At 52.2% G+C, this 10792-nt stretch overlaps 1 protein-coding gene across 1 annotated transcript; it reads right to left on the bottom strand.

Annotated features, from left to right (window-relative positions):
* Positions 1-4408: 4408 nt before the first annotated feature.
* Positions 4409-10551, bottom strand: CALHM3 (calcium homeostasis modulator 3). The gene is made up of 3 exons (XM_005888035.2): positions 10173-10551; positions 7657-7912; positions 4409-5208 (listed from the first exon to the last, which is right to left on the bottom strand). Exons 1-3 carry the CDS (start codon positions 10457-10459, stop codon positions 4717-4719), a joined length of 1035 nt encoding a protein of 344 aa, XP_005888097.1. The 5' UTR covers positions 10460-10551; the 3' UTR covers positions 4409-4716.
* Positions 10552-10792: the final 241 nt, after the last annotated feature.

The raw sequence follows: 10792 nt of genomic DNA, 5'->3' as shown, positions 1-10792 counted from the left end.
AGATGCTCAGTTAACAAGTGCTGAATATTGGAATGAATACTCGAGTAAGTGAATAAAGGAGAGAAGTGAGCCTTGGACCAAGATGAATTTGTGAGGAGGTAGGAATCTGGACACAAATAGGACATGACAGTCCTCACCGCTCTGGCTCTGTTAGCTTCTGTGAGCAGAGTAGGAAGGGCTGAAGAGCAGGTCCCCCTTTGTGTGCTGGCTGGGTGGGCAGGAAGGGCTGGTGTACATTCAAAGCTCACCACCATGGCGATAGCCACTGGCAGACCAATGTCACCTCTATTCTGCTACCATTGGCCACCCCAGCCATCTCCTACTGCTCTTCTCTAGAGCCTCAGGGCCACTCTCCTCTTTCCATAGCCCTCTGGCCCTCCCCGATGTGAGAGCTGATCAAGCTTCAGGGAGAACTCATTTCATTTGACCTCAAAGAGTTGGGCAGAGGTGGGCTCTCAGCAGAGAAGTATGGATTCCTTGACTCCCATCATAGTCTTTAGGTCCTGGTGCCCTCCTCCATATCAATATTCTAAATGGGAGCAGGCTCCAGACCTCCCACTCTTCCTTTATGAGGCTGGGTGGGGCAGGTGTCCAGGGATTTAGGTGATTCCTACAGAAACCCATCCATCTGCTTTGCCAGGACCACCTCCCTGGGGACGCATTCCCCTGCCCTGGAAGGTTACCAAGAACCTATGATTTTCACTCAGTCCCCTGTGCCTCCACCGCTGGTTTCCCTGAAGCTCTGGATTCATTGCTCATCCTTCCCTCATCTTTAGGGCTTCCCTGATAGCTCAGTTGGTAAAGAATCCACCTGCAATGCAGGAGATCCCAGTTTGATTCTGGGGTTGGGAAGATCCCCTGGAGAAGGAATAGGCTACCCACTCCAGTATTCTTGGGCTTCCCTTGTGGCTCAGCTGGTTAAAAATCCACCTGCAATGCAGGAGACCTGAGTTTGATCCCTGGGTTGGAAAGATTCCCTGGAGAAGGGAAAGGCTACCCACTCCAGTATTCTAGCCTGGAGAATTGCATGGACTGTATAGTCCATGCGGTCACAAAGAGTTGGACACTACTGAGCAACTTTCATTCATTCATTCCCTCATCTTGAAATTCACTCCTTCTTGGCATTCTTTTTTTTTTTCCTTAAAAAAGCTGCTTGCTTATTGATTGATTCTGTTCCCCAGAAAGTACAAATCTCTATGACTCTAATAATTATTTAGATATTACCAAGATTGGACTCTTACAACCATAGAAAACCAGTGTTGGGAAGGATCTTAGAGCCCATCTAGTAAAATCTTATTTCATCAAGGCATGGATTGAATGAAATAGTCAAAACTTGATCAGTTTTGGCTTTCAAAACGTAATTAAAATTTTTTTTCATTGGTGGATAATTGCTTTCCAGTGTTGTGTTGGTTTCTGCCATGCAACCACGTGAATCAGCCATAAGTATATGGATGTCCTAACACTCTTGAACCTCCCTCCCACCCACCACTCCATCCCACCCTTCTACGTTGTCACAGAGCACCAGGTTGCCCCCTGGCATTCTTACAGAACTTCTGTCCCTGTGATTTCTTATTCTCACTTGCTGTCCGGTCTTTCTCCCCCAAAGCTCTAAAGGTCTCAGTCTTTCCTCTTCTCACTCAGTCTCTCTCTCTCACTGGCGTATCCATTCCTGCAGCTTCAGGGATCACTGCCAGGTGGAGTATCATTCTGCCTTCTGACTCTGCCTGGAAGCACTTGCCTGTAGGATAACCTCAAAGACCTGAGCAAAACCCTCAAGGATGCCACCATCTTCCACTTCTCATGCAGAACCGCAGCTGCCCAGACCATGTGAGACAGGGGACTAACACAGCCAAAGTCACTCTTACAGTACATTTCTGCCTTGCCCAGCTAGTCACTGTGTCTCCCAGAAGAGAGGCCTTGTGTACAGGGTGTATTCAGAAGGACTGTCTCCCAGAGTTGAAGGAGACTTGGGCAATGAGCATGAGCACCCACGAGGGCTGCTCTCCTGGGAGGGGAGCAGGTGGCAGCCTGCCACCTGGGTCCCTCACCCCCAGGTGGAGTGGCATGAGCTACACACAGGATCTCTCCCAGGATATGAGTAAATGGTGGTGTGAAAGGATGATGGCAAAGAGGTTTGGGGTTTGAAACCATGTTATCTGGGGACTGAAGAGGGTAAGGAGGCATTTGAGGGCTCCAGGATCCAAGATGGTGTCACTGGGTGTGGGGCTCAGAAAGCATCTCTTGGTGGGATTCATTGGAACAGACTCCTCGGCCCTCTGGCGAAGGTCCTTCACTTTGCTCAGGCCGAACCACACACCCTGCACGCGGTTGTTTGTTCACTGGCTCACGTCTTATCTCCCCTTCAGACTGGAATCTCCACTAAGATAGGACGATGCCTTTCCTGCTCTTTGGTGCTCTAGGCATTCCATCAAAGTTTGCTGAGTGAATCAGTGAACCCCAATTCTTTGCTTTTGTTCTGTTTCCTCCTTGTAGATGCTCTGCTCCCCCATCCGCATCCCTCTCTACTTGTCAAACCCCCGCCCCCATCCTTTAAGGCCCATTGTAATGACATCCTTCTGATTCTCTCAGCTTGGAGCCACTACTCTTCATGCTGAATCTCTGTGGCACACAGCTTGGCGCTATCGTATCACTTTACACCTTTTGCTTTGGGTTGTAATGATTTCTGTACCCATCTCGGTCCCTCTAGTAGAGAGTGAGTTCCTTGGGGGTGGGGCAATATGCATCATCTGTGTATTCTTCCTTCCCTCCTCCCTGGCACAGTGCTTTCTATGCAGTAGGCTCAATATAAGAAGGCAAGTGGCCCTTTACTGGTCCAGATACTGCTTCTTTAAAGCCCAGGGTGGGGTCTCTGAGCCTCCTTTCCCTGGGCTGGGCACTCGGCCCTGCTGACTGGATCATGTCCAAGGTCTGCCTCCTCCCTCCCCGACCAATCCCTGCTAACACTTTGCCTAAATCTTGGCCTGCCCAGTACCATTTTAGACATTTGCATGGCCTGACCACAGCAAGGTAGCAGGGGAAAGACTGGGCTGTATGGATAGTCTGGTCCTCCTAGGCCCTTTGGCAAGCACCCAGGAGAGCAGAGATTGCCTGATACGGAGGGAGCTGGGCTCCAGGACCCCTGTACTGCCCCCATGCCCTCATTACCAGTAAAGCATAGAGTGAACCTACTGCATGTCTGTGGTCACCAAGCACTGTTGTGCTGACAGAGGCAATAACAGGATGTGTGTGCGGGGGTGGGGGTGAGTGAGTCATCAGGGAAGGGCCGAGACCCAGAGGAGCTCACAGAATAGATCTTCCTCAACCTTTGCTGTTTGGGCTGCCAGAGACTCAGAGGCAGTTCTTCCAGGAAGATTTAACCCTGGTATTTCGAGGGTCTTCATCCCTGAGTCAGACCCCACACCCACACTTGGTCCAGAGGTTTTTAAACACTGGATTTTGCAGAATCACCTGGAGTGTTTGTTCAATGGAGATGTCTAGGGCTGCCTGGACACCTGATTTGCACCCTGACTTGTAGATCTGGTCCATTCCTCATATCCCTAGGGAAATTCTTACCATGGTGTCAGCTTCTTGCTGAGGGCAGTGGGTAGATGCCCCTGGGATGCCTGGCAAAGGAGGCAGCCTTAGAAAGCAAGGTCAAGCTCAGGGGTCAGGCTGCAGGTGGTGAGGAGGGTGGTCAGTGGAGAGGTGACGGAGGAAGTGCTTGCTGGCTGGAGGTGAGCAGAAGGCTGGGCTGACAAACGAGCTGCACCTGAAGGCTGCTTGGCCTTGGTTGGTTAGAACAGAATTGGTGGAACCGGAGAAGATGGGAGCTGGAAGGGTCAGCTCCCCCTTGACATTCAGAAACAGAAAAATCCCCCTGAAAAGATATAAAGCTATTCGTCTGCAGTAGTCAGCAAGAGACACTAATTTGTACTTTTGAGAAGAATTCTCAAGCAGGGTTTGCTGAGTTCACTCAGAGAACCTTGTTGGAGGCTGCAGGAAACCCAGCCACGGCCCTGAAAACACACACACACAATCTAGAACATGCATGTGTGCATACACACACACACACACACATAGCCTAGAGGATTAATGTAGTAGCTCAGAGCAGACTCTAGAGCTGATGTCCTGAGATCAAATTCCAGCTCTTATATGGGTGACCTCAGCCACCTTAACCTTTAATGCCTCACTTTCCTTCTCTAAAAAAAATGGGGCTAGTCATCATCCTACTTCATCAGATTATCATTAAGATTAAATGAGTTATATATAGAAAGAAGTTAGAGCAGTGCCTGGTACATAGTAAGCATCATACAAGCAGGTGCTGTTGCCATTATTATTATTTTAGATTTAGAATATGGACATCTAGGACCCAGCACCCAGGACAGATCTATTTAGACTCTTACTCGGAGTTTGGTCCACTGACCAGAAGCATCAGGAGCTCGTCAGCAATGCAGTCTTGGCCCTGGTCCTAGATGGACTGAATCAGAATCTGCATTTGACAAGAGTCCAGGTGAACACGTGAGCACAAGGAAGTTTGTGAAGCACAGCTTTAGAGCACACAAGAGGCCACGCCCAGAAGCTCGGCCAGGCACTGGGCTGTTTTGGGGAAGGAGGCTGACAAGGGTTAAGCTGCCCTGCCATGGGGTCCCCACTGCCTGGAAAGCCCCCACATCCTTGTCAGTGTGGGCATTTTACGTGAGGATGCGGTCTGGGTCCTTACACGTCAGTGTGTGGGGACTCCCTGGTGCCCGGGACCACTGTGGGGGCGCGATGGGTGAGGCCGCACCCCCAGAGCCCAGAGGATGCTGTGAGGTCAAGTGGTGGTTTGCTGGAGTACCAGGCGCTCAGGAGGCGGTCCACCTGCTCCTGACTGGAGACTGCGCGCAGGTGGGCCTTCCCGCTTCCACCGTCCAGGCCGTCTCGGGGCTCGGGCCTCTCAGGGGCCTCCGGACCCCTACCCGCAGAGTCCCGGCGCAGCCCCCGCGCCTGCATCTCGCTCTGCATGCTGGCGAAGAAGTGTAGCACGCAGCGGTGCGCAAAGTCCCGCGCGTGCTCACAGCACGTCTCGTCGAAGAGCTTCTGCTCCAGGTCCACGTAGTTGCTCCAGTATCTGCGCTGCAGGAAGACTGTCTGGTCGAAGCAGGGCCTCAAGCAGCGGGCCAGGAAGGCCAGGAGGATCAGCAGCAGGGTGAGACTCCAGCCAATGGCCTAGAGGGTGGGGAGCGCTAATGTAAGCGTTCAGACACACAGATATTGTACAGTGTGGCAAGGGTGTCCCCTTTACTTATCCCTTCCATCCATTTTCAGATCTACCCGCCTTCCAATTCAGTCATCCATTCTACCAACTACCTCCATCCATCCTCTCTCCCATTCATTCATTCCTCCTTCCATCCACTTTCTATCCAACTATCTCTCATCCATCCCGTCATCCATCCTCTTATCTGACTATATATCTATTGTCTTCCTATCAAGCCACCTTCTCAACCATGCTCCTATCTGTCCATATCCCTCTATCCAACCATCTATGCTCCCATCCATTCATGTTCCCATACTCTCATCCTTGTTTCCATTTATCTCTATCTAATCATCTATCCACTTGTTATTTATCCCCCCTGCCTTCCTCCTGAACAAACACACCTTACAATCCTTTTGTTTCCTCCCATGTATTTATTTATCTTCCCACAGTTTCCACCCTTGGAAGCATAAAGCTGCTTTCCTTTGTCCTGACATTTTTCTACAAAGGTATTGTTCATAGCTGAAGATGCTATATAAGCCGCAGTTCTAAGCCACCGCTTAGAGTGACTCTGTTTTAGGTTCCCCCTGCCTGATGAGCACTTCACACAATGCTAAACTGTTTATTTTCCTCCTGTTAATCATTCTTTTTGTTAGAGTCTCAGCTGAAAACCTAAGGTGGGTGGAGGTAACGTTTCGCCTTCTTGCACTCCCATCCATTCATCTGTGCATCCACCCATCATCCTTTCGTCTTTTTATCTGGTTCTTCATCCATGCTTATATATGTGCATCCATCCCATCTATGCATCCATCCATCCTATATTTTCAGGGAGATACCAAGGACTCAGTCTTTGCTCTCACAGAGCTAACACTTTAGTGGAAGTTACAATGACATAGGTGATGACTGGCTAAGTGCCATGTTGAGGGATGTATCTTGGGTCATGGAAAATCTGAGAGGGGACACCTGACCTGAATTTGAGGCCTCAGAGAACAGTGAAGTTGAGGCTGAGACCTAAAGGCTGATGATAGTTTACAAGATGTGAACAGGAAACAGTGTTCCAGGCCAAGAGTAAAGAGAAGCTGAAGTAATTCTGAGGCTGGAGCCCCAGCCTGGCTGCTCCTGGCCCTCCCCTCTGCCCAGCCAGAGGTATTGAGACATCACCTAGGACTAGAGCAACTTTATAGACCTGGAGCAGAAAAATCATCCTCTAAACCACAAGACTTATTTGAATCCTTATCATTTGTAGATGTGATTGACAAAGCTCTCTGCCTGGCCTCTCACGAGGCCCTCCCTTCCCCCCACTCTAAGTTTAAAATGCTTGTGTGAGTATTTTACTTGGAGGAGCATTTAATGTGACTGATCGTTTACAGCTGAGTCAGGACTCAAACCCTGGTCTGAGGATTCTGCACTCTTTCAAGGGATAGTGAACTAGTCTACAGTGTTTACATTCACAGGGACATCAAGGTGAGTAGACCGAACCTCCGTTTATTTTGCAGGAGAACCCGAGGCCCAGAGGGGAAGGGGCTCATGGCCGTGGTCACAGTCTGAAGCAGAATCAAGTGTGTCCCAAGCATGGTCTTCTCTTTGCCACTCCACGGGCCTGCATTCACCATGAGCCTGTCCTGACACCCCAGAGAGCTAGGGTGTATCTCCAGTGATGCTCTGCACGTGGTGGGACCATGTAAACACTTTTGGGGAGACACAGCCCAAGCAGGGCTCTGGCAGTGGTGAGGGTGGGATCTGGAGCTTGGGCTGGGGTTTGTCCCCAGGATAATGGATTCTGTGCTCTGTGGGGAGCCAAGCGTCTGGGGAGGACCTGCATAGTAGGGGAGGGTTTGGAGGAATGGCATTTTAGATTCCTGCCCAGCCTCTTACAAACTGTGTGCCTTTGGCCTTGTGAACTAAACTCTCAGAGCCTCAGTTTCCTCATCTGCAAAGTGGGACAATCATGATGGCATCTATCTCATAGGGCAGTTTTGAGAATTAAATGAAGTAATGCATGTGAAATGCTTAACAGTGCCTGACACATAAGTGCCTCAAGTGGTAATTACTGTTATTTCTGAGGGGTGGGCAGAATGCGTGTGTGGGGTGGGGGCAGGGTAGTGCAGTATATCTGCAGCGTTTCCTGCCATCCAACCTGGAGATGAGCCTAGCTAACTCCAGAAGGGTATGGACACCTGGTCTCCACCCTCAGGTGAGTCAGTGTTGATGGCGAAGTGCCCACGTCCTAGGCCTGACACTGTCCTGTGTATGGGTCATGTCTCTGATCACCCCCCCAGGGACCGTATGCTCCGCGGTTGTGTCTCTAGCATTGGGAGGGGGCCTCAGGAAACCATGTATACCTCCTCACCCCGCACCCCTTGGAACCAGTGCAGGACATTTCCCAGGGCAGGGAGAAGAAACCCCCCAACCCCCCGAATTACCTGTGACAGGCACCGCAGGTAGCGAGACACCGCCTTCCGAGCGGGGCTGTTCCTGACCAGCTCATCCTCCTTGCAGGGCACCTTGGCCAGAAAGAGCTGCACCTGACTGGGGGTCATGTTGGTGAAGTCTAGAAACTTCTCAGGGTCCACGGAGCTGCTGAAGGCGCACACGAAGCACTTTCCATCGAGGAGGGCCAGCAGGATCCAGATGATGGGGGCGGCCAGCGCTCTCTGCAGTACAGAGGAGCACATGTACCTGGGAACAGAGGAAGGGAGCGGGAACACAGGGCAGCCAGAATTCAGCTGCAGCAGGAAGGCTACAGGGGGGATGCGAGGATGAACTTCCCAGGATGGTGTGTGGTTACCCCAAAGGGAGGGTTGCAGCTCCCACTGCAGAGGCCCGAGCAGCAGAGGGTTGGGGAGAAGCAGAGCTGGAGTCCTGGGAGCCCTGGGACTGGAACACTGGAGAGCTGGTATTCTTCCTGCCTGAGCCTTTGTAGCAGACTCTGTTAGTGCTCTGCTCAGGCCAGAAGCATCTAGAGCTTTGGTGGGTAGTTTCTATTCACGTGGAGAGCCTGAAGACCTCTGACCTCAGCCCCCTGCATGGCTCTGAGGCTTCAGAGGAGTCCCTGCTCCCAGTGCGGGGTGGCCTGGAGGGTTCACCTCAATCCCAGAGGGCAGGGCCTGGTAGTTTAATGCCCCAGCATCCGGGACCCTCAGTGGGATGATTCTGAAGTGGGTTCTACCCACTCCCTTAGGCCCCTCAAAGGACTGAGCCCCAGTTGCCTCCTTATTATCACTTCTTTCCAGAGCCTGCTTTTGGGGGGACCCTAAACTAAGAGGGTCCTGTGGAATAACCTGCCCAGAGACGGCATTACACACCTCCTGCAGTGTCCAGGGAGCCTCTGATTGTCCCCAGGTGCCTCTTTTGACCTACTATGTCTAGTGGCCTGAATTGGGTGTTGGTCACAGGACAGGAGCTCAGTGGAGCTGGAACCACAAGACTCCAGAGGAAAAGCCTCCCTGCGTGGCTGAATCACAGGGAGCCGGGAGCCCCTGGCAACATTAAAGAGAGGCTGCTTGTGCACAGAATGCAGGTGTTTTTAACTTGCGCGTGTGCTCAGTCGCTCAGTTGTGTCTGACTCATTGTGACCCCAGGACTGTAGCCCACCAGGCTCCTCTGTCCATGGGATTCTCCAGGCAAGAATCCTGGAATGGGTTACCACGCCCTCCTCCAGGGGATCTTCCCCACTCAGGAATCGAACCTGGGTCTCTTATGTCTCCTGCATTGGCAGGCTGGTTGTATACAAAACATAGGATGGTGTGCGCTGGCTGTGTGTATGTGTGTATGCGTACATGGCCTACCTGGTGGTGAATTATAAATATGTTGTAGGCAGGGGTGGCTCCAGCATTTTCTATGGGGGCAAGGTGGTTAGAAGGTGGAAACAAAGACTTGTTACGAAGTTACATAATATGCCCTTGAGAACACCCCAGTTGTCTACATCAATAGGGGAGAGGAGAAGATCAGAAGTGAACTAAAACCCACCAAGTCCCTCCTACCACTGCCCGTGGATCTAGAGCACTTGGGTATTTTGTCTAAAACACTCAGGGCAGCGGTTCTGGGTTTGATTTGAATCTGAGCCTCTTCCTTGCTGTGGGAGCTCAGCCAAGTGACTTAACCTCTCTGTGCCTCAGGTCCCCCATCCTTAAAAATGGATCCAAGACAGGAAGAGACCCAGGGCCGAGGTAAGAATTCAGAGGCTGTGCACACACAGTACTTGGCACAGAGCTTGGCTGACTGTTGGCCAGGGAGTATTATGAATTGCTAAAGTCTGTCAGCTTTTCTTCTCTCTCTCTCTCTCTTTTTCGGCTGTGTCACATGACTTGCAGGATCTGAGTTCCCTGAGCAGGGATTGAACACAGGCCACAGCAGTGAAAGAGTGAAAGTGTCGAGCCCTAACCACAGGACGGTCAGGGAATTCCCCATCAGCTTTTCTTGATACAGGGCACCGACCAGGGTCTGAGGACACAGTGATAGCATATGGGGTCTTTGCCCTCGGGGAGCTTGCAGGAGACAGGATGCAGCCTTCAAGCCAACCACGCCTCTCATATGTGTAATACGGTATGCACATCATGGGATGGTCCTTCATGCATGTGGGGAGTTATAATCCATGGCCAGCAGGACAGACGTGACCTGGATAATTCTTAGGAGTCCTGTGTCATTCACGCGTCTTTATCATTGGGCGTGGGAAGGTGACAGACAACGGGATCAGAAATATCTGTTTCCAGAGTGGAGACTGGCAAATCTGTCTCTGTGAACTGATGGTGCCTTGGTATCATTTTCTGGGGGAGAGCAGGGGGCACATCTGAAAGTAGGGTGCCTGTGGGGGTGCCTGGGGGAGCCCTGACCATACCCATGGGGGTCACTGGGGTTTGGGGAGCCCCTGGCAGTACTTATGCAGTTGGGGGAGCCCCTGACAATGCCCACGGGGAGCTGGAGGGGGGTGGGACCGCACCTGACGATGCCCGGGTCCTTCCTCCGGTGCCCGGCGGGCCGGCGCCACTCCTCCACCATCACCACGGACTGCCGGTTGGCCAGGAGGCCGCAGAGGAATAGGGCAATCGGGGGTGTGAACAGCAGGCCCAGTCCGTAGAGGGCATTGTAGCGCGCCAGGCAGGGGCAGTTGAAGTCAAACGAGGAGTACAGCTTGACGGTGACCATGGCCAGCAGCAGGCAGACGCCATTCATTACCGACTCGGAGCTGGACTGGAAGTGCAGGAAGAGTGTGCGGAATTTATCCATGGCCACGGCCTGGGTGGGGGCCAGGGAGGCTTCAGCTGCCTTCCTGGTCAATGCCACACTGGGGGCAAGTCAGGGGCTGCAAGAGGTTCTTCTCTTCCAAGGGCCTGAGGGGACCAGGAGGAGACGGCGTCCGGCCAAGGGTGTGAGGCAGAGGCAGGCTCTCTCTACAGGCTCCCAACTGTCCCCTACTGCTCCGCTCCTCTCTGGGAGATGAGTCACTGCTCTGTAACCAGCCAGCCCACAGCACCTCTAGGCAAATGGGCCCCACCCTGTCCCCCCATCCCTCCCCAGCCGATTCCTTCCTTTCTTCAGGGTTTGGATACTGATGCTGGA

This window comes from Bos mutus, chromosome 26 (assembly GCF_027580195.1).
Source record: "Bos mutus isolate GX-2022 chromosome 26, NWIPB_WYAK_1.1, whole genome shotgun sequence".
In the NCBI taxonomy this organism is placed as follows: Eukaryota; Metazoa; Chordata; class Mammalia; order Artiodactyla; family Bovidae; genus Bos; species Bos mutus.
The sequence above is the reverse complement of the archived record's forward strand: the minus strand, read 5'-3'. Positions and strand labels throughout refer to the sequence as shown.

What these genes read in the sequence shown, in the direction of transcription:
- CALHM3 (XM_005888035.2), bottom strand. Translation starts at nt 10,459, where the DNA reads ATGGATAAATTCCGCACACTCTTCCTGCACTTCCAGTCCAGCTCCGAG. An exon ending in AAGGACCCGGGCATCGTCAG is followed by an intron (nt 7,913 to 10,172) that starts GTGCGGTCCCAC and finishes CTCTGTTCCCAG; the next exon opens with GTACATGTGCTCCTCTGTAC. An exon ending in ACCTGCGGTGCCTGTCACAG is followed by an intron (nt 5,209 to 7,656) that starts GTAATTCGGGGG and finishes CCCACCCTCTAG; the next exon opens with GCCATTGGCTGGAGTCTCAC.